Source organism: Hesperophylax consimilis, chromosome 25, assembly GCF_061612785.1.
Source record: "Hesperophylax consimilis isolate HC1 chromosome 25, BYU_Hcon_1.0, whole genome shotgun sequence".
Lineage (NCBI taxonomy): Eukaryota > Metazoa > Arthropoda > Insecta > Trichoptera > Limnephilidae > Hesperophylax > Hesperophylax consimilis.
This window is the reverse complement of record NC_142860.1, coordinates 12536824-12561396: the sequence shown is the minus strand read 5'-3', so window position 1 is coordinate 12561396 and position 24573 is coordinate 12536824. Positions and strand designations below refer to the sequence as shown.

At 36.0% G+C, this 24573-nt stretch overlaps 2 protein-coding genes across 4 annotated transcripts in view; one reads left to right on the top strand and one right to left on the bottom strand.

Moving 5' to 3' along the window:
- lost (methenyltetrahydrofolate synthase domain-containing protein lost) overlaps nt 1-6802 on the top strand; it is a 32182-nt gene extending 25380 nt beyond the window's left edge. Inside the window, exons 13-18 of one of the 2 annotated variants that reach the window (XM_089647001.1) lie at nt 295-400; nt 572-662; nt 2324-2439; nt 3050-3139; nt 3250-3297; nt 3727-6802. In XM_089647001.1, the coding sequence (XP_089503127.1) occupies nt 295-400; nt 572-662; nt 2324-2439; nt 3050-3139; nt 3250-3297; nt 3727-3924 (649 nt within the window). In that variant the 3' untranslated portion in view covers nt 3925-6802. The remainder of the gene's footprint in view (nt 1-294; nt 401-571; nt 663-2323; nt 2440-3049; nt 3140-3249; nt 3298-3726) is intronic. The other variant, XM_089647002.1, reaches the window with a different exon arrangement.
- A 9034-nt stretch (nt 6803-15836) lies between these two features.
- LOC149411549 (uncharacterized) overlaps nt 15837-24573 on the bottom strand; it is a 56866-nt gene continuing 48129 nt past the window's right edge. The window contains exons 1-5 of one of the 2 annotated variants that reach the window (XM_089646796.1): nt 23458-23473; nt 21884-22110; nt 19148-19336; nt 17160-17295; nt 15837-16317 (exon numbers count right to left, since the gene is read on the bottom strand). In XM_089646796.1, coding sequence (XP_089502922.1) covers nt 16182-16317; nt 17160-17295; nt 19148-19336; nt 21884-22106 — 684 coding nt within the window. In that variant the 5' untranslated portion in view covers nt 22107-22110; nt 23458-23473 and the 3' untranslated portion in view covers nt 15837-16181. Of the gene's footprint in view, nt 16318-17159; nt 17296-19147; nt 19337-21883; nt 22111-23457; nt 23474-24573 lie in introns of those variants that run through there. The other variant, XM_089646795.1, reaches the window with a different exon arrangement.

Below are 24573 nucleotides of genomic sequence, written 5' to 3'. Positions count from 1 at the left end.
GGTTCTGTCATGCGAAGAGTGGTTTGTTGTTCAGGTCAGAACTCTCAGGTTCGTTTGTTGGTTTGCAGGTTTGGCAACCGCAGCGACCCAAAAATCAAGGGTTGGATATGGCCAATACACAATGGTAAATCCTTCAATGATGAATTGAACAATGAATTCACCGAAACCTTAGATAATAATTCATTTAAAAGGATCCACGCACCTCCAAACAAAATTATTTTAGAAGAAATCTTTCACATGTATCTATTCTAACCATTCTTTGTATTTTTACTAATCTCACAATTTTGTTTTTAGAGCTGGAGAGACTTGTGAACTAAAGAAGGAAGATGAGAATGAAATCAACAACCGCAGGCGCAGGTACTTCCGAAGCCAAAACTATAGCGAAAGCGAACCCAACGAGGTACACATAACTTTTCTATTATAATTATAGTTTCACGTCATGTCAAGCGCATACACAAATATACTGCCGCTATAACTAAAAACGCTGTGTCTTCCTTGAAACTCGAGGAAGACACTACGTTTTTAACTAACGCTAAGCTTTAACACTAAGTTATTTATTTGTTTTTATTAGACTGGAGACCCAATGGAATCCGGAGACTACAATCGCAGACCTCGTGGTCCCAGGAGATTCAATCGACCGAGGAGGACCACAAACGAAAAAGGTACGTCTACATATCCTGATTCAAAAACATCTACTAGCGTTTATATAATTAGAAATCATGTATCTGCTATTATTTAGATATCTGTGTTTGTTTATAAAGCAGCATAACATATTATCTTTGTTAATTTGCCGTTAAAACACACATTAGCCTTCTTTATCAAGTCACTTCTGAAAAGTAAAAAAAATCTCTCGATTTTTTTCGCAGTCACTGCGCCAGCCCTATTGGAGTGGAAAAAGATCCAAAAAGATGCCATCAAAAAGCTGAAGGCTAGGGAGAGTGCTAATAAAATACAGAAACAGTTGCGCACTATGGCGTTGATGAAAATCCTCACACAAAACAATCAGAAACAACTGCATAAATTCATGAATTACAATTACCAACCAGCAATTACTTTACACAACGAAAGTGATGATACAAATTATGCATCAAACGTCGACATTCTACTTCCCGAACAAAATGCACCTCAAACTATTGCACATAATATTATGTTAGGCAAACAACCGGCCACAGTTAATCAGAAACTTAGCGTATGTAACGCAAGAAAACGAAAGCGCACCAAAAACCGAAACAATGAAGATGTTTGCAATAAACTTGCCAAGTTTAGCAGCGATAAGCAAAGATGTATTTTTCCTTCTGGTAGCGAGCTAGATGCATTTTTCCACAGTATGTGCGAGTCAACCAAACTTTTGCCTGACTGGTTACAAACACAAATCAAGAGAAAGTTATCAGATTCAGTGATGGCTGCTAAAATATGTTGTACAGAACTCTATAGGGTTCAACATTAGTCTGTTTTCTGTTGTGCTGTGTGTTGAGAATATTTTTTGTTGTTGTTTTGTAAATGTCTGAAACATCTTTTGTCATAGATAACGATTATTTTAAAACTTAATCACCACCCGGTGAAAGGTAATGCAAAATAGGCAAACATTTTTTTTATTTTTTTTAAAAGAGGAAAAAAGTTCCCAGAATGCGAACAACCTGACATATTTCAATTCATCATTTTAAGCGGAAAATGTCACTTTTGAAATGAAGAGATGGGAACTGAGTGTGAACCTGACGCTTTGGATTCCGCTCGACTAACTGAAGTATCATTTGATTTGGGTGCATTGGAGTAAAGCGGAGCATAGAACCAATGTGTAGGTTACTTACTTTAAATATTATTCGTACAGGGTGGTGCAAAATCAACTTTACAGTTTGAATTTGTTATAACTTCTTTTTTTTATTTCTGAGTTAATTATAATTATAAAAATTTAAGTATCGTTCACACATGGGTAATTTTATTGAGCTAAATATGAAATATTATACCTCGCAAATGGTGGCCATTTTCTGCTTCGCACATTCCTGCTCTTTCCAACAAAATTCCAGGTGTTATGCCACAGATTTTGGGAGCAGTTAAATTCGGTGAAAGTGATTGAAGTCACTACTGCGCGAAATTATGCACCCTTAACAGAGCCATTGTGTCCCGTTCGTGTCAGATGTGTATCGTTCCATATTAAATAAAAGTCTCGCAATATTCTGAAGAAAAAAAATGATTGAAATTTAAAAGTTATCGCAAATTTAAACCATAAAGGTAATTTTTCACCTACTATGAATTCAACTGTCAGATGTACGAGTTGTAGTGTATGTTCTGCTTGTCTATTCTGTTCTTTATTGTATTGTTCCAGGAGAAACGGAGGGAGGAGCGGAGAGCGGTGGCAATGTGTCTCCTGACACCACCACGGCCAGGAAGCGCAGGAGCCAAGTGCGGAAGCCCAGACCACCAATCGACTTTTCCATTAAGGTAAACAACCAACCATCCACCACTCTCCTTTGTGCACATTCTCAACAGGGTCCCCCAAAATCCAATGGGACATCAGAAACCAAATTTCGAATTCTCACGTAATTCGAAAATCGAATTCCTCAGCCGCCCCTTCAAATTCATGTAGGTTCTTGGTAGTAAAGTTGTAATAATACCACTGTAAATTGAATTATTGCAGCCGTTTTCCACCGCAGCATGCCCTTTAAATTAAGATTATCAAAGTAAATCCGTAAAAATGCAACATATTTCCATGTAAATCTAAATTTCGCAATCGCGGCCGGTCTGTAAAATTCAGATATTTGATGTAAATAGGTAAAAATATAACATACAGTTGATCCGCGGTAATCCGACATGCTTATAACGGTGCATACCGAGCACATTTATTACGTCAAATCTCATGCTTAAACATGTTTATTTATTTGTTGTAACTTGTTCACGAAACCGTGACTTGGTATTGTCTCAGTTTGATTGTGAATGTGATGGCGTGCGTTCATTGATTGATGTTATAGCTTCAATAACTTTAATTTTATCATAAACCCTATCCTGGTCTACGAGTGTTGTTGTATTCATATTTACCCTTATTTTATTCCAGTTGACCAACATTAGAAAAATCATGAGAATCCGTGACCTGCGTACTGCTCTACAGGAACGAAGCGTCAAGCCCAACCTGATTACCTGGATGGTATTATTAATTCACATTTATTTATTATGTCAATACATGTTACTTTACCATATTCATTATGTCATTTTCCATTGTGAAATGAGATTATTAATAATTTGTTATTTTCCCAGGGTTTCAAAGGATTCTGCTACCTACATTTCGTCAAGCCAACTCCTTCTGTAAGTATTTGACTAACTTGAAATTCAATTTAATTTTTTTAAAACAACCTCCGTGGTAGAGGGGTAATAACAACTAGCAATCCGAAGGTTACGGCTTCAAATCCCTTGGTGTGCAATTTCCAGAGTGCAAAATGATCTCAGTATCGCTTTGTATAAGACCACAATTCAGAATTGAAACTTTGCTTGAAATGGCTTGTTGGTGACCAGATTTGAGTAGCCAAGTACTTCCCCTCCCCACTGTCTTCAGCCTCGCAACGTACCCCAATTGGGGATACACAAAGTCTCACTGACTCCAAACTGTTGGGAGCGCTTAGGACTCTTGTAGTATTCACATTTTGAATAGGCATGCATTATATTTATTCTACTCTCACTGCCATACTAGGTCTTGGTATTGTTATTATACTAAACATTCCAATATGTTTGTTTCAGCAGCAGGGCGACGGAGACGTTAAAATGGAAAAGACGGACGCTGCTGACACCATCCTGGAATCGCTGGCCAATCTGACGCTGTACCCCTCCATCGTGCCCGAGGACACACCCCAGGAGGCCACCCTTCCCAACAAGCTGGTGGTGCAGCTCGCCAAGCCCATGACCAGGATCGAAACGGCCGAGCAGACTGCCGTCTAACCGTCAATCTTGCTGGAGACAATCGTTGAATGTTGGAAACTTGATGATTTCATGACCACCACATTTGCGTACCGATAATTCTTTAATTAATTATATTACACCACTTTTCTAATAGACTAGTTATTTTACGTACTATGGTTTACACAACTTTTATTGCAGCAGTTGTTGGCCTTATATTAATCTAATTCAATAGATTTGTTACAGTTCTGTTAAGCCCCTTGAAATATGTAGCTAAATTCCGTCTAATACGGTAGCGTTTTGCGAAAATGAGCTCTAGAGACAGCTGCTTTAGAGTTTATTGACTCCGAGTTCTCTACATTAGATTTTGTGTTAAAAAATAACCTTTCCGATTGGAAAATTGGTGTTAATGGATTTAGAGAATATCGCTTGTTAAATAGTGTCATGTTTTTAGATTCCACTTTTCTTTATTTTACATTTATGTCCATTGTTATTGGACGACGTGGAATCGTATTTAGTTAATGTTAAGACACAGGTGGTGGTTGTGATGATTTTCCTATCGGACATTTAATGATTGGCCAATTTGAAAGTGATTTTTATTTCTTTTCGTAGATCCGCTGAACTCACAGCATAATCATGTACGTTGCTTTCAGAAACTCAACTTGTTTTACCACCAACCTTTCCTTTCTTTCCACCCCCGCATGCTTGTTTTGCAGATTCGATTTATTTTATTTTCATTCGCCTCTGTCAAAGATGTGTTTGTATATTATTTTCTTTGTAGAGGCGGGCCCTCTGCAAAAACCTTGCGTTTATTCTGAAATATTTATATTTTTCAGTATAAAACACTGTTTATTGCAATACAATACAATACTTGAACCATTTCATTTGTGCAATATTTGATGGCGATATTGCAGAACATAGTTTAACTAAGTGGATGAAAATAACAATAAAGCTAGATATTATATATATATATCTTTGAGTCGACTATTTGTTTGTTTGAAGATTGATGGTTCAAATAATCTTCTTGTCAGAATAAATTGCTTTTTAAGTTGACCACCAATTAAATTCAATAAATAGCGTTATTTTCAAAGATAATTTAGAATTCACCTATAGTCATTTTAACTGTTGTAAAATATTCATGTAGGGATCTTTCAATGCTTGCACTGTTATTTTTAAATCTATTTTGTACCATTTTGTTTCATTATGTGATATGTCATTGATTAAACATAGGTATATGGTTTCACTATTAAAAGATGCATTTATGGCTCGCACCTGCTTTTTATTCTTGTAATTTGATTGTGAAACTGCATAATAAAGTTTGAATGTGTTCAAATGCAACTTGTACAAATCTCTCTAGATGAATTGTCAATAAGTCAATTGATTTAATGTTGGCGGGTTACAAATGTCATAAATGCATTTTGTAATACATATTAGGTCAAGGTGTTCTTTGTTATTGTATAATAATAATAATTGCAAATGAGGTTTGGATTGCCTTCTACTAATAATACCAACTAAATAAATAATTTAAAAAAACATTTTATTTCATGTGCCATTTGGTATGCAATTGAGAAATTTTCACTTTGAATATATAAATGTATATTTTTTTATATTAACGATTCAAATTAATGTTTAGGGCCAAAGAAGTACTACATAATTAACAAAGAGACGCACAATATCTAGGTATAAGTGTGATTTAAACTTTCTTTGAATATTTATTCTCAGAATTTGGTTTATGATAATCGTTGTAAAATTTAAAAATATTAATTACCTATATATTATTATCTTTGATTTTAAATCTCTATGATAAATACATTATGTAAGTTTGTAATGTAGGTTATGTAATGTATTTCAAGTGATATTTAATTTAAGTTAATGTTTACTTACATTTAAGGATAGTATTCAAATTCAGCTTAATTAATTTCTTATTTAAAAAATATATATATTATGCTTTCATAATTCCTACTTTTAAAACCAATTTTAAGGTTGAATTTTAAAAGTTTTCAATGAGTATCGATTGTATTTAAATGTCAATCTTTGTGTGAACTTGTGAGTGAGGATGGTTTCAGAGGTTGGCTTAGGACGAATCGTTTCAAAGAATTTGAACAATTCATCAAATTTTAAAGATGATTTATAAGAACAGAACTCGAATAGAACCTTCACAGATTGTGAAAATCAACTTTGAAAATTGATGATTTGTTCAAATTCTGTGAAACAACGCATCCTTAGTGTCATCACCGTTCTGGTATCCTTTCTGTTCCTGAAGTATTGTCAAATGAATATGATTCAATTCTTATAATTAGTAATTAATTCCTCAAGCGAATATCATATAAATTATTCCCTCCGTAGTTAAAAAAACAACAAAAATATGTGAATTTGAATCTCGCAATAAATCGGCATAATATTTTTTCCCAGTTAGCTCGGGTAAATTTTTATTATTTTTGAAGTAAATTTCTTAAAAATGGCTCTTGAACTAATAAAAAGATTTGTTAATCCTTAAGCACTCTCTACATCCTTTGCGCATGTATTTCTCTGCTTTGATAATAATAATAATTTGGGATTACTGCCCTTTTGCGCTTTGCCAAATTTGTAGTTTTCATGTGATACGTAAAACATAATAATTATTAACACATCCAAATAGTTTTTATAAGTAGATTTATTTTATAAAATATTTGAAAAGCTATTTAGAAGTATTATAACTAAATAACAAAGACTGCCTATACCTTTTCTTAATAATTATATTGTAAGTTTAAAATAATTAAAAAAATAATAATGTTTCTAATAATGAACTACATACTATTTTTTTCCATATTGTTTATTCACTAAATACTTTATTATTTTAAGTTTTTTTTTGTTTCAAAGTTTATAATATGTAATTGATTTTTTTTTTATTTTAATCCAGCCAACTAAATAATGTATATTGGTTCATTATTATTTTATTGAGTTGTTGGCTAAATGGCTGTAATACCGACGGTTTTTTTTTATTATTCATTAAAATACTTTTCTAAAAACCAATTTAGTCTTTTATTTTCTGCTAACACATTTTAACTTGAACATTGCTAATAAACAACATTTACTATTAATACATACATATATATTTGAGAACATTTACAACCCAATAATCGGGAGAATCACAATTCCCACCAAAGATTGCAATCTGCTTGTTAATTTATTTTTTTACATGTTTGTAGATCTGATAAGGAGACAATGAAAGATGATAGTGTGTTGTGTCCAGGGTTTATTCTGAGTCAGTAGAATTGCGCAGTTGGGAGATGACTCTGGACCGATGAGGATGACACCAGGTGTAGACGGCAGTAGAATGGTCGAGGCGGTAGTCAGTGGGTCGACACCGCGTTGATGGAGACCGGATTCGTTGATTTGTTCAGTACTGGTGGAGACTTCCGGGTACTCCAGTGTGAACGAGGTAGCCGAAGGTGCGATGGACCTGGTTGGGTTAGGTTAGGGTAAGATCAGCGCTGGCCAGGAATGATAGCCGGAGCCAGGACGCTGATGTAATCCCGAGGAGTCCATAATAAATTGTAGTCCATGCAGAGCCGGGTGTAGGTGATGGTCCTGTAGAGGCATGGTGAAGAAAGAGCGAGGCGGGGAGACCGGCCATAGCGGCCGACTCCTCAGTACGCAGCAAGCATTCGCAGCGCTTGCTTGTTGGCCACTTGTAAAACTGCTAATTAATGACTGACTGACTGAGTAAATCTCAATGCACCTCATTATATTATTATTATTATTACGTTTTATAAATTTTAAATTAAATATCCCTGTCGAAGACTTAACTCATACCACTCCTTTGTCGAGTGTGGCTCGACATTATACACGGTGTCCGGAAACTCGTAGTACAAGTTGGAAACTGGAGAATCTACACCACATGGGGAACCCAAAAAACATAAAGTTTTTTGATTTGAGCATTTTCAAAAAAAAAACCAAAAAAAAATATTTTTCATCTATTTTAGGGTTAAAGTTTTTTCTGGTGTTTAGGGTTGAATAACAGATGTTTTAACCCTGCAGAGCAGAAATATTTTATGATTACACCGGGTTAAATGAAGGGTGATTTCAAAATAATGCTTCAAATCCGAATTTCTTCATTTGTTTTACTTTCAAATAGTTTTAATTAGTTGGGTACTTTGATCTTCAGTAATAATTTATAAGAATTTGATTAAAAAAAAAATAAAAAAAATCAACTTCAAACTCGATTTACTCGATAACGAAAGCTCAAATAAAAAAAATATATACTACAAAATCGACTCCAAATGTGATGTAGATTCACCAGTTTCCCGCTTGTACTACGAGTTTCCGGACACCCTGTATTTCTTACACCAACTCCTATGTCGAGTCATACTCGACATTATTTTTTTTTTTTTTTTTATAGTCGGAGGCGGTTTACTTACGTTCCCCGCGAGCACTTAGGCCATAGGCCCATTGTACTATCTCCCATTTTACCTCATTCCCTTGCCAGTAACCCGGTCCCTTTTATGAAGTTCACCAGGGCTGTCATTGGATATGTGGCGATGTCTTCTGGTTCCACACTGTGTCTTCCCAGGTATCTGAGCCTTATTCCCAGCAGAGCGGGGTATTGGCACCATAGGTGAATTGGAGTCTCTTCCTCCTCTTCACATTTCCTACAGATGTTGGTGTTTTCCACTCCCAACAGTTGCATGTGTCTCCTGAGATGGCAGTGTCCCGTTAATAGTCCTACCAGTTCCCTCAGTGAGTTTCTGTCCATATCGAGTAGTTGCCTGGTTCGGTTAGGGTCCGGTCCGTTTATGAGTACTTTAGATTGCCTCATTCCGGGTGCCTTCTTCCATTCCTTCCAGTGTTGGGATTTGACCCACCTCTTGATATGTAGTTTGGTGTGGCAAGCTGCTACTCCTACGGCCGGCTCAGATCCCACAAGTGGTGCTTTCGCCCCTTTCCTTGCTAGTTCGTCAGCCCGCTCGTTGCCCTCAATACCTTTATGTCCTGGTACCCAGAGCAGGGTTACTTTATTGATGGTCGCCAGTTCTATTAGGATAGTCCTGCATTCCATCACCAGTCTGGAGTCGCATCGGTTACTTTCCAGTGCCATTAAGGCCGCCTGGCTATCAGAACATATGTTTATGTTCTTATTTCTGTACCCGATACTCATATTCTCCTGTGCGCAGACTAAGATGGCTTTCATCTCAGCTTGAAACACAGTGCAGTGCATTCCTAGAGGTATACTGAGTTCCCTCTTAGATCCCTGTAGACAGACCCCGGCCCCTGTTCCTTCCTCCATCTTGGACCCGTCTGTGAACCAGATTAGTTCCTGTTTGGAGTTTGGACCTGGGACCGTGTCCCATTCCTCCCTTGTGGGGTACGTCACTTTAAACAGCTGTCCGAAGAAGTATTCGGCTTGTTTGCCGTCCTGCTTCATCCCAGCCGTCGGACTAATTGCCCTCAGTCTTATTCCTATCTCCGTGTGACTGTTTCTGGGCAACTCTCCTCTCCATTGGCCATTGCAATGTAACCTGTAGGCTGCCGCCATCGCCGCCCCCTCTATTTCTATGTTTAGTGGGGGTAGGTTCAGCAGCACTCCCATGGCTAGTATTGGAGTGGTTCTCGTGGCTCCTGTGATGCTTCTGCATGCAAGTCCCTGTATGTGATTGAGTGTGACCATCACTGTTTTCAGTGTTGTTCTCCTCCACCAGACCAGGGCTGCGTGCATGATCCTTGGTTTTACAACGGCTGTGTAAAGCCATTGCATCATTTTAGGTTTGAGACCCCACGTTCTGCCGCAGATTCGCCTAGTTGCCCACATCAGAGCACAGGCCTTTCTGCCTACAGTTTCCACCTGGTTTTTCCAGCTCAGTTTGGCATCTATGATGACTCCGAGGTACTTAACCGTGTCAGAGGGTTCTAATTCCTTTCCATAGAAGGTTGGATTGCTCCATCCTTCTAGTTTCCTTTTACGCGTAAAGATTACTAGTTCTGTCTTGTCTGGGTTGACTGACAGTCCTGTACTCGACATTATAGTAACGCAATTTCGAAAAATAATTTAAATTATCAAATGTATTTTTTTTTCTTTTAAACACTTTATATCTCATTCTGAATATTCCGAATACGCAAAATACATATATCTCGTCAAGTTTCGCCTTTTAGATAATTTTTAAAATCGTATTATTTTTAACCTTGTAAATGCACTGCGCAGTTATTTGGTTGCGACCAAAGATATTAGAAGAACGAGATGTGCTATGAGCAGTTCGTACTGAGTGGAATTGTTTTGCCGAGTGTCGCCGGTTTTGTTCACCAATACTACTGCACACCTTCGCTTGCGCTAAGGTATCCGCACTAATACATAGAACAGATTTCTGTGCGTACACGTCCCGATACCGTTCAAAGTACCCTAATTAGGTAGTACTCCGGCTACGGTCCGGCGACCAACATAGCATATCTCGTTCTTCTAATATCTTTGGTTGCGACGCATGTAAGTAGGTAGGTACTTGCCTGTCTACCTGCGTAACAATAGGAAGCGCTGAGGGATTTCTCCCAACACATAACAAAGGATTATTATACCTATTCACTTGTTATCACATAATATTTTGTTCTGTTTGTGTATTTACATTTGTTTTTACTGTTTTTAGTAGCAAATATTTCGTGGCCGAGAAAGCACATGTGTCGTTCGGTCTTGAAAATAATACTCAGTAATTAGGTGAAAATATAGTTTTACATTTCTTTTTGTAAAGAAAGAGTAATAAAAATTACATATTTTAAAAATTTTTGTTTAACTTTTTATTGAGGCCACTTTTTATCCCTTTTTTGTAAATTAATTAAGGAGTTGGTAGTAGGTAATTAAAAAAAAAATTAGGAGTGCAAAGGGTTAAAATACAATTTCTTATTAAATACTCTAAAAATACATACATTAGAAGATAGACGTAAAATAAACGATTTAACGTTCTTATTCAAAATACTTAACTCTAAATTCGACTGTTGTGAACTCCTGCAACTTATAAACATACATACACCCACAGTAACACGACAAAATACAATATTCTACAGCAGCACACATAAGCGTAACTACATTGCCCACTCTCCGATACAACGACTTCACACCATGGGAAATCATTACTTGGGTGAGGTTGACATATTCAATACCAACTTGGCAAGTTTTGTGGATCATTTAAAACATTTATTTCAACAATACTCCTAAACACATCATGTAAACCAACAAATAGCTGTAATTTTCTGTTTTTGTTTCTTGTGTTTGTATGACTTGTTGCATAGCTTTTATCAAATGTAATTTTATTCTTATTTTTTATGTTTGAAAGTATTTGTCAAATTAAAATTATACTACCAACCATGTAAAAGCCCTCTGGGCGTTAAATAAATAAATAAAAATAATAAAAAAATAAAATTATACACGGTGTCCGGAAACTCGTAGTACAAGCGGGAAACTGGTGAATCTACATCACATTTGGAGTCGATTTTGCAGTATAATTTTTTTTGATTTGAGCTTTCGTTTTCGAGTAAATCGAGTCAGAAGTTGAATTTTTTTTTGATCAAATTCTTATAAATTATTACTGAAGATCATAGTACCCAACTAATTAAAACTATTTAAAAGTAAAACAAATAAAGAAACCCGGATTTAAAGCATTATTTTGAAATCACCCTTCATTTAATCCGGTGTAATCATAAAATATTTCTGCTCTGCAGGGTTAAAACATCTGTTCTTCTCATAGACATATGAATATTAGTAGACCTGCCCTAAGTGATTAAAAGCGTATTAGCCCCACTCCCCATACCGGTTCCATTGGAGCCGGCTGTGCTCGCGTATGGCCTCAAGTGAAATTTGAAAACGTGACGTCATCATTCTTGTGCGAACTATGGTCGAGGCATCATCGGTTTATTTTACGAAATAACACGGCAAAATGTTGACTTGTACTATGAAAACTTGTAAAAATAGATTTGAAAAAGAGAATAAACCCAATTGTCGTATTGCATTCCATATATAAGCATTATTTTACTTTATTTTAAGCATATTCACATCGTATAATATGAATCAGTTGTTACTATCACATCGAGAAACGTCTGGACGCGAAACACAAAGCTGGTTGGTTGCTGGGAAGTAAATTATGAACATTTATAAAAGTGTCTTAACTAAATACTTAAACGAAATATTCGACTCTGAAAATAGAAGAAATTTATTTTGCCGAATTTGGACTTCGCAAATTTGTTCATAACGTGGCGAGTAATTTGCGCTCCCATGTAAAAATGTCTATTCATTCAAAAGCAGATTTTACTTTTAAGAAGTAAATGGTGATATTATAATGCGAGATGCCTATTTACTGTCAGATTGATTTATTGACGAATCACAGTCAGCTTCACTCCCTTCGTTCTTCAACAGTTGATTTTACCCCTCGCCATTATCTTCTCGTCTATTAATTCCTATGTCTGTGGTTCTTCTAATATTCATACCTATCTCTGACATATTCGCAAAATATAGCTTTCTCTAGTATGTTGGGTTCTACAACATATGAAGGAAAGAGACACACGATAGTGAACAGTATTCTAAGCAGATGTCCCATTACTGTTAAATCGTAAGTAGGTCAGTGCTGATTTATGGGTCGCCGCAGGTGGCCGTATTTATGGGATTGTTTATACATTGTTTACATTGCATTTTGCTTTAAGAAGTTTTCTCGTTAATTTAAACATGAAAGCGAATTGTGGTCGAAATTTTTGTGTTTTAGAACGCATTATTATTGTTTTGATATTGATACTTTAAGATTTATCATCGATGTGTTTGAAAACAGTTGTACGTTTTTAATGTTTTGATTTTGAGACTTATCATCGATGCCTTCGACGAGGTAAAAATTTACTGTGACATGATTCAAATAGTACAATAATCAATCATCAGACGGACCCAACTGTGCTTGGAAGTTAACGGTGAACATTTAAAATAATTTTTGTGACGTGTTTGTGTTTTGAATTGGAGATCGGAACATCGCTACATATTATGAGTACCTACCTATGCTAATAATAATTCCTATCCGTTGCATCGGCGTCTCAGATCAAATGACGAAAAATTTTAAGCCTGAAATAGCCGAAAAATATTTTTTTTTGGTTTTTTTTTTTTTTTTTGGTGAAAATGCTCAAATCAAAAAACTTAATGTTTATTTGGGTTCCCCATGTGGTGTAGATTCTCCAGTTTCCCACTTGTACTACGAGTTTCGAACACCGTGTATAGCCGCCCCAGTGCATCGAGAACATTTCAGAACTGTAGGTAGGAACGCCGAACGCTCGCATTGCGTCTAGAGTGTTCCTGCTACAATGCGTTTTGCATTGTCGAGCGTTCCAGAATATTCTCGTAGCGTCGCTACGTATGTATGTGCTCCAGACCAGAGGTGACTGCTAAATTCAATTTGTACAAAGGGTTAGCAATTGTGTATTAAAGCCCTGTAAAGCACGCCTAGCTTATTAGGGGCTAACTCTCCCCCCTGTGCCTGAGAAGGCTTGTTGGAAAACTTGCTTCTGTTGGAGGTGATTAATTAGTCATATTGGTACCTTTTAGAGACATTCATGGATAAAATGGACTGAATAGTATCATAAATATAATGTGTCATTGTATTTTTTAAACTGTCAGGTCTAAATAGCCATTAACCAAAATAATACCCATTAAGAATATCAAATTTGCCTCGCGGCTATGTAAAAACAGTTGCTGTGGGAGTTTTGCACCTTATTAAATGCTCTAGCATACATATTTTTAATTCGCTTGTCAAGGAAAATATCCTAATAAATATGTGGCGTCGAGAGAATAATCTAGAATTAACTCATTAATAGTAAACAGCTCGACCTACCTAAGTACTTAGGTACTTGCAAATTACTACCGAGAACTATCGTAAACAACACGACCTACCTACGACAATACGTTGCAAGTCGGTCTGGCACATTACGCCAACTCGCTAGAAGGTTCTAGCCTATCGCCTACGCGTAATAGCAGAGCCAACGAAAGTTCCAGTATGACCCAGTCTGAGCGAGTGTCTCCCCTACTACTGTTACCTACCCGCCTACCTACTGTTGCCGTTGCTGTACCGTATAAATAAGCCTGACGCAGCGAGTATTCAGTCTTCAGACCGCCAGCCAAGTACTACCGCGCTAGGAACCGTGACCTAGATATCGCCCGCATTCCATATGCGTATTGTGCATAGTAAACGCGTAGATATTGTGATTGTAAAATCGATTTTTAATTTAACAATAAACGCTGTAGCTGAGTTAAACGAGACTTTTATTTGTACACAATCACAAATATTAATTATTAAGATAATCACAAATATTATTCTATCCTGTCGTGGTGGCATTCACTGTCGTTTAGAATTTATTGGTCAAGAACGACAGGACAGAGGGATTAGAGCTTTCAATCTCGAGAACTGTGGGAATATCTATTTTTTATTGGCAGCGATGTTAACTGCATAATATTCTTGAGATCTTGGGAAGCAGGACATAAAAATTTTGGGGTAGGTTATAATGTATAACCAGCCAATAACGCCCTTCAAGTGTAGAGGGGACTCATGTACCTCTGGAGAGCGAAGGTACGATGCTCTAGGTTCCACGACATGGTGACAAGTAAGCTTCCCACTCCACGGACAAATCAAGGCCACCCCTCCACACTCTTTGAAGTCAACCACCAATCAAAAAACATGCGGTTTCTGTAACGGACCCTGTATCTTTAAGATGGTTTTTCTGTGCATTTCCATATAACCGATAGCCGAGTTTATTGCTCCTCCCTAAACAATGCTTCTATTATGGCTTGACAAAGTGCAAAATATATAGTTTTCGTTTGCAGTTTAAATACAGGGTGTCGTCAGGGTGTAAAGTAAAAAAAAAAATTAAAATTAAACAATAACTTTGTAAACATCACTTATAGGTAAATACTTAATGCCGACCGGGTTTCGCTACAACCGTAGTTTCATCAGGGCAGTATAATACGTATAATAGTGTTGTTTACAAAGTTATTGTTTAATTTTAAATTATAATCTCACATCCAAAGATATTAGAAGAACGAGATATGCTATGTTGGCCGCCGGACCGTAGGCGGAGTACTACCTAATTAGGGTACTTTGAATACTATCGGGACGTGTACGTACATAAATCTGTTCTATGTATTAGTGCGGATACCTTAGCGTAAGCGAAGGTGTGCAGTAGTATTGGTGAACAAAACCGGCGACACTGGGCAAAACAATTCCACACAGTATGAACTGCTTATAGCACATCTCGTTCTTCTATTATCTTTGGTCACATCACAAAGTAACCGCTTCATATGGAGAAATAAAAAAAATATTTTTATAAGGAAAAATAAACATTGATATTTCGAATTTAGAGCACTTTACCCCTGGACACCCTGTATATGTTTAGGAAAATGTGTATTGTTTTGAGGAGTTTATTTGTGATGGTCAATTATGATTCCTAGTTAGATTAATAATTAAATCTATGAATTACTAAAAATTAACAATTTGTTACAACTCCTATTTTTTTATAATAATTTAAACATTTAGCACTGGGATCCTGGGGTTGAAAGTGCTAGCACCGTAATCCCGGTTCTGAAAAATGCTAGCACCGTAATCCTGATTCTGAAAAATGTTAGCACCGTAATCCCGATTCTGAAAAATGTTAGCACCGTAATCCCGATTCTGAAAAATGTTAGCACCGTAATCCCGATTCTGAAAAATGTTAGCACCGTAATCCCTATTCTGAAAAAACAATTATAGGATCGAAAACTCTAAAAGGGATACATTTACATTAAACGCTACAAATGTGTATATATCACTTTTTAATATATAAATAAAACATTATCATACAATATTGTTTATAAACCATTCTTGCAACAATCAAGATTCAAAATAAAACAAGTAGATCAAATTACATAATCACAAAACTCACTTGGTTTGTGTTTTTTTCAATCATAAAAAATATATATTATAATACTAATGGCACTAAATATTATACATTAAATAGGTTTTTTAGCAAAAAGCTCATTTTAGATACTTCCAGGTATGTTTTTAAAAAACAAATAAACATAATATATTGGTGTACATGTTGAGAAGTAATCAAGTATACTTAATTGACATCAAAATATAAACATATCAGGAGAATACAACAACTTTTCAAAGTCTCACTGACCAAAATAAATAAATTTGTAGTAACAAAAAAGGATTTTATTAACAAACATGCCCAAGCATTTTCTGTCATTGTAATAATATACTTAATTAGATTTAGCTTATAATGTAAATTTGTATGTACAATTAAAGCTAATGATTAGTGGGGTGTGAAGGTGATTGTCAGTAGAGCATGATGGCCCCGTTGGACTTTTCCTCTATCATGGGGGCTATGGGGTCCTTCTCCCTGTCATCTGCCATTGCAATTATAATGCTCACAATGTTCAGCACTGATATTATGGCCGCACCCACCACAAACCTGCAACAAAGGGATAGTTATTAATATATTATATATATATAAGCGCTGGGGACGCACGGAAACTTTTGGTGCGGCTGTTGGCAACACTATGTATGTGCCGCTTCCCTTACTCCCAAACAAGCCTATGCACGCCTTACTGGAAAACCCAGTCTTGGCTAGCAGCTGTATTTTTAACAGAGCCTTCCTCTATGTGTTACCGCCAAGTGTGAAATTTGCACAGTTATTCAGATTTTGAACGCAAAAAGTGTTAAACCTATATAAATTCATCAACAATTGACGGAAGTGTATGGCTCGTCGCGCATGGATGTCAACGTTCGCAAATGGTGTAGGGTGTTCACAGCAGGTCGTACTGAAATTCACAATGAAGAAAGAAGTGGGTGACCGTCATTTTCCAACCAGTCAGTTGCGAAGATTGAGCAAACCTTTGCGACTGACACAATCTCTACATTTTGGTTCCTGAGGTTTCCCCGCAACAGCATACATAGGATAGGTGCGCAAGATGGGTCCTTCGAATGCTCAGAGAAGGACACAAACGTGCTTCAGCGACAAGGCGAAAGATGAGGTTCGTCGCTTCCTCAATGACATGGGTATACAAAAATTGCGACAGCCCTTACAAAATTGACCGAAATGATGAAGTAGAAAAATAGATGAATGCTCAAGCTTTTTAAATGTAAAAATTATTGAAAAATAAATGTTTCATTGGAACTGGAGACTTTTCTAGTCCCTCAGTAGATGGTGGTGACGCTGCTAGAAAGACTAACATTCCGGGACTTTCGTGCTTTGCTCTCTAATTACTCCACTGAATTACTGAAATATGAAATACTGAAAATTGTTTTATTTACCAAAATGATCTTCCAAAGTCCGCCATTCCCTCCGACGTCCATTTATTGTTCAGGTCTTCCCTGCTGAGAACGTTGTACTGAATCTTGGTGTAATACTCCACAACCCATAGGGAAATGGCGCCCAGGTCTGCTATCACTGGAAACAGAACATGGTTTGCATATTTAAGAGTATAATAACTGTTTACCTAACTAACATATGCATACGGAATGCACTCAATCTTAACCGAACACAAAAGTCACATATATTTTTTTTTACATTGACTGACACCCTGAGGAAAATAATTTCCATCGAGGTATATATCATCTTTGGGGATGACGTGTGGAGGGTCTTTGTAAGTAAAGAAAGGAGAGAAAGTTCTGGGTAGGAAAAAGGTATGAGGGGTAGGTAGGAATCTGGGGATCGGTGTGTCCAGGGGTGAGGTATAAATCTGTCCCACTGCGGTGCACAAGGGTCGAGAGTTTAGCTAGAGAGGTCGTTAGGTCTCCCTCAACCTCAACTCAGATGAGGTTGAGGTTGAGGTGAGCACCCCATGAACCCCCCACAGTCACCAAGTCTAGCGAGCGAACCCCTTAGGGTAATCCAATGAATGGTTCCAGATGCAGCAGTGACCATATCCGCCTCCCAAATTAAATATTAGTTATCTAATTCCTATAGTGAAATATTAGTAAACCGATTTTATTTTTAGTGTGGGAAATAGCTGGTAGAGAGCAAAACTTCATTATGATTTAAATTACTTCTATTTTGAATCATAGTGGAATATTATGGAACAACCCACTCAAATGACAAGAGTTAAATTACATTGGTCAGAGATGTACAAGTGAGGTGTGACAGTCTGGTCTCAACTGAGTTTAGCCAAGTCAAAAGTCAGAGTAACTGGATAGGTATTTATGAATGAATCAAGGTACTGTGTAAATTCAGTGTGTAAGGTTTTGCAACATCTGCAATGGGTTGATTATCTATTTATAAGTGTTGGGAAATAAGAGCTTCATAGATGCACGCACAGATGGCAGTGCATAGAGCTTGCGTGAAAGTCCGCAAGATGGAGCCAGTGGCCAGTAGTTGCCAGGGCCAGTGGGAAGGTTCTCAGAGAAACTTACTTTTTCAGATTCCAATTAGCAAGCTTCTAGTTAGGTCGACTATCGAGTCACCATTATAATACGTGGAGTATTAATAAATCCCTGATTAATCTAAAAGAACCATTTAATTATAAACTACTTATAAGACGAGTTGGAGACATGTTTGTACGAACACAACAATAAGAAGAGGTGTAAAAAATTAAATTTCAATATATCAAAGGAACTGCAAAACATCATTTTCTTTAAAGATTTGTCATCAGACAAATTAATAAGAAACTGAAAAATTATTTTTCAGTTCACAAAGTACGAAAATATATTTAATACGGAACTCAAGGACAATATTCAATGTACTCTCTTGGGAGTGATTTTATTATAAAATCGGCACAATAAAAACTAACCTAACATTATTAACTTTAATCACGGAGTCCCCCATGTAAAAGTTGTGGGTGTACTTGAATCAGCTCATATCAAGATGACATGATGGTTGGTTAATGAATAATAATAGGTATTCCACACAATCCAACTCATTGAACCGCCAACCGAATTATCATTATTCTGATGGCCCGACAAAGGGAATAATCATACTTCGGTCGGCGGTTTTACCTACACATGATCCGACTTGCAGAAATCCTACATATTGGGTTCTGTAAATCGGTTTGTTTGGAGGGCCTATTATTTTGACTCCAAAGCCAGTGTAAGCAGTGTGTCACCGAAGATACCACTGTCCGGGGCAGAGACCGCCTTGCTGTCAGCTATGTTGCGTCACAGTCTCCTGTCTCGGTCTCGCTCGTGAACTCAACACACAAGTTCAGCCTTAAGATGAGTATCCTGTCTCCTGTCTCGGTGTACGGTCTCTGTTGTGACGTTTAGTAAGATAGTTAATTAATTGTCAGTTATGTAATTTGGCCAACCTGCCAAAGTATTCCACAAATAGAGTCCGGGCACCGCCGCCAGTTTGGAAGCGGGGACAGTGGCGGTGTTGACGGCAGCGAAGAGGGCACCAAGCGCGGCGAGGGCGAGTCCTGCGCCCGTGCAGGCCACGGTGCCCATCCAGGCAGCCGGGTGCAGCAGCGGGGGATCTGCTTGGACCATCATCGGCACTGGAAGGATTAACAACACACTATAATATTGAATAATTAGGATTGAATTAATTGTATTATTATTTGATGACGTACTCATATCTAATTTCACAATAACTTAACATCGATTGAATTGATTTAAATTAAAAATAATTTAATCCTTTCTTCTCTCCAAATGAGGATCCAATCGAGCTTCAATATGATTTATATTTGTTTATTATTCATTATTATTATTTCAATTCCCGTCACGGGCATTTATTTTCAGGAGATTTTTTAAATTTGCATGGGTATTTCATGTGAATAATTATTGCTTAAAATAATTCGTTTTCCTTTGTGCAATGCATAAAAAAATACATTAAACATTGGTTTATCATAAAAAATAATAATATTTGACAAATGCACCAACAAATGCAGATAGAATTATGCCTCAACACCATCAAGTGGGAAATTCAGCATTAACAAAGCCTTTCCTACAAAAGTAAAGTTGGTTTTTTACAGGGGAAAAAAATGTAATAAGTAGTAATTGTTGAATGAAATACCAGTACATACTGAATTATTTGGTGGGTTGGGAATAAGCCGACGTAGCTTAGTGGTCTAGAGCCGCTGACATGCAATCAGAATGGTGCGGGTTCAATTCCCATCGGTGGAATTTATTTTTACTCGGGGGATATTTTCGTTTTATACGGGTATTTCAGGCGAATAATTATTACTTTTAATAATTTATTATCCTTTGTGCTGTACATACAAAAAAACATTGTCTTATAATCATTAGTTTATCATTAAAAATTATTAATATTGAAGGATCGATGACATATTCTGGAAGTTTGTTACATGCTTTCCTACTCTATTTTCAAGGAAGTTTTTCCTAGGATTGGACGCAAACGTGTTTTGTTAATGTTGTCCACGTGTTGTTATTTTGTATCGGTTGTTAAGTTTTTTTGAATACCAGGGCAACTGTAATTAATGTCCAGATAAAAAATGTTAAGTCTCAATCAGGTCACCCCTCTCTTTTCTTTCTTTGAAGTTGAATACTATGCAAAAATTGTGTAAAATAATAGATAAATAGCGATGGAACTTGTAACGGTTTAAAACAACAAGCCTTGACATCCGTTACTAATATCAATTCGAAGATCTGGGCAAACTTATCGATGAATACCAACATAACTAGTTCAGATGTTCAGATCCAGCAGAGCAGCAGGGAACACGTTACGGACACAAGGATACCAGGGCAATCATGGCGATGCAACGTATTTCGACTCGTAAAGAATTAATCATATTATTTTTGGTTTATCATGAAGCATATTAAATAATTACTTGTTTGTTATGTTTAAATAAGCTAGCACCCTATAAATTCATTAACACGTTGACTGCCAACTACACGATAACTCGTAGATTGCGTTCTTTGCTAGGACGCTGACTACGAGATATCTCGTAGTGTGTTTACTTGCCATATTCGCTAAAATACGATAAAATTCGTAGTTTATCAGTACTAATATTGATAGATGGCTTCTGGGAAGAGAACAATCAATGCTGGCTTACAGAACAGAAAATAATAAATGAACAGATAATATAATTATAAAAATTAGAGTTTTTAATAATATAATATGATTAAATGAAATTGGTTTTTAAGACCGGAATTCTGAAAACTGCCATGGCAGTCAACATGTTAATTTCTTCAAATTTGCAAATTCACTTTGTGGCACCATTTTATTAATGAAATAAATTAAAACACTTTGTTTTTACCACGATAATCATTATTTTTATTTTTTTTTTAAATCGACATCGCTCCTCCCCTTTTCACCTCTCTTCCCCTTCTCCCTTACTTTCATTTCTCCCCACGCCTTTTTCTATACTTGATAAGTAATTTTAGTACAATTTATGTCCTGATGAAGAGAACATCATTCTCGAAACATTTCGATTTTAAAAAAAAATAAAAATTATCATGTTAAAAACAAAGTGTTTTAATTTATTTCATTAACATGTTAATTATTTACTTATTTATTATATGTATAACAATGTGGTAACATTTTGTAAATTAACTCTCAGAAATAAGCTTTGAGTTTCTGACCACTCCTTAAATTTATATAAAATAAATATAAGAGGCCTTTTTATAACTTCAAACTGTAAATAATAAAACATTATTTTCATTACATATCACGCTGCTTTTATGTTTCATTTATATTTTTCTACCTGAATTATTAACCGTTACAATTTTTAACAATTACAAACTTTGCTAAAGATCGATGCAAAATATGGGAAAAATTTTAATTCCTCAATATCGCCCTAGTGAGAGAACACACTTGACTTGTGTTTTTAATGACAAGATCTGAGTAGCCTAATACCGCACAAGAGTCCCAGCTGTCGGGAGCCAGAGAGACTATGGAATCCCCGATTGGGGTATGTTGTGAGGTTAAAGAGAGCGGGAGAAAGGAGGTATCAGATCTGGTCACTGGCTAAAACCATTTTACCACTCGTCACAAATTGATGTTGCTTCTGGAATAAAATAAGTGCATACCTACCAACATATTATATAAAAATTAATAAAAGACGGATCATAAAATGACTAACCGCTAAAATGGAACGTCCGCCACCCATACGCCACGTTCAGCTCCCTGCTGCCGGCGAACAGTCCGAACGCCACTCGGCCACGGCTGCCCGTGCTGTTGTGTCGCTCGGCACGCGCCGTCGCCCAGCGCGGCGTGCCAAGCGCGCCCGCCAGCAACGCGCCCGACAGACAGCAGCCCAGGAACGTGCCGAATATCAGGCAGCGCCGGAATATCGTCAGCTTCATGATGCTGAAATTGTGATGGATATGAATTTTAAATATTGTTAGGACTAAAACGTTCCAGTTAGTTCCATGACAAAACGGAACAATTAAGAAGAATAACCTAACCCATCGATGCTCGAGGATGGCATAATGTAATAGGGATGATCAGATAATCGGACACGTATATACCGTTTGTGCGAAGAAAGTTAACAGTTCTGTGACAATGCTTATTTTTTATTTGATTGAATGAATAATTACAACAATAAATAAACGAAATTAAAAATAGGAAAATATTAACAGGTAATTATTTATAAGTAAATAATAAAAAGTAACATAATTATTTATAAGTAAATAAATGTAAGCAAATTAAGTACCTAAATAATAATAAGAAAATAATTATAAATGAATTAATTAAGTAGATAATAATAGTTCCATTACGTAGACTATTATTCATTAATAATAATTAGTAGGTACATAATAAAAAATAAGTAGATGAGAATAATATTGAATTTAGGGTTTCTACATTGATTTATGACATAAGCGACAAGGGGTAATCCAAAATCACCACTCTCATCTGGTATAGAATTTATGACCATTTTCATGAATACATTTAACGTACATATAGTTTTATTTTTATTTTCACTAAGCCATATTATTATAGATTTTATCCTTTTTAAAACCAAGCAAAAAAAATGTCACCGAATTCCAAAATTTCATTCACATATTTTGCTCCAAATAATTTCAGTAATCACTGGTTAAAATAAGTCAAGTGCGTTTCTTAACACCCTGTATAATAACTGTGACAAATACAAAAAACTTAATTAATTTTTGGGCAACATTTAAAGTCTCTAGGGTAGTTTTATGACAAGAACCCCAACAAACATTATATGAGAGCGTTGATTGAACAAGAGTATATATATATAATAGTTTTTAGTGTAACTATGTCCAATATGTGTCTTAGAATCTCTAATATGTAGGCTAGCTTTCTTATTTTGTTTGTCAATATAGTAATATGAATGTTTACAAATCAACACTCCTTTAAAAGGTGATATAAAGTCATTAAAAGTCATGAAAAAAAATTGCCTATATGCATATCACTTTTCAGAATGGTGTTGAATTGCCACTGTCCTTTTACCCTCAGTTAGTTGTCCGGTTACTGTCTTATTTATACACTGTGTCCGGAAACTCGTAGTAAAAGCGGGAAACTGATGAATCGACCCCGTATAGAGAACCAAAAAAACTTTTTTTTTAGATCTGATATTTAAATTTTTTTTTATTTTCTTACTAAAGAGTTAAAAAAAACTTTACTTCTGGAGCAGGATCTATGCTTCGAAGTATTTAATATGCATTAAACGCCTTTTTATTCGAATTTAACCTTAAAAATTCCAACTTCGGACTCGATTTACTCGGAAACGAAGTTCAACATCAAAAAAAGATGGACGTCAAAGGCGCCTTTTGCACGAACATGGTGTTTTGGCGGCAAATTAAAATACGCATCTTTAAACTGTTGAAGAAAATTTATTCTTCGAAGTCAGGTTAAATTTACCTTACTTAGGATACAGCAGACGAGCCCAAACCCCACTTCTGTCGGTTTATTATTATTTAATTATTTCACTTTCATCTCGAATGACATTTAAACAACTAGTTTTTTACTTGGTACAATATTATTTACTCAGCCTTATTATAATTTTCGATGCATCACCTTGTCCAACCTGGTAGGTACTTTTTTTTAAAGTTCCAATGCCAGGGCTGGTAATCAGACCATAACTTGAATATTATATATTTTTTTCGTTAAAAAAATTATCATTCATCTTTTTGTCGCTTATTTCTTTGTAGTCCCGTCGAATTTTGGCCTCCGTAAAAATCATCTGACCGTGAAAACTCACTAACTTGTCTATGGTAATATATTATTTTCTACGTTTTGTCTTTGGGTACTTTTCAAATTCGAACCGTAAAATTCATTGCCACCTACCATAAATACATTTGATTTATTTTAAAGTACCTACGTGTACAAGTACGTAAAAGGAGATAGAAAATTTATTGTAGCCCAGATTATTAACTCCGATACTGATCCGTTAATATTCGCGCCATGTGTGAATGAATTTGATATCATAATTAATCATAAAGCTTTATCGATCAATCATGTATCGAATCTGGCATAAATTATAGGCCAATTAAGAGCCCAACGGTTCACACGTGACGGACGACTTTTAGACTGGATATTATTATAGAAAGTAGAACCAAAAAATTCTAATCGAGAGAGATATTAAAAAAAAATAAACTGGGACGGATCCGTTGGGCAGGACAGATACTGAGAGACCCTTTTCATACCAATTTTAGTATAGGTTTTGAGACCAAAATACCCAACCGAAAACTTTTTTTTCAATCAAAAGCTATTACAAGTATCCATTACGGTCACGGTGTGAGTTACTTTATTTAATTGTGTTGTTAATTATAAAATAACTGCCAAAGTTGCCTTTAAAATTGCGAT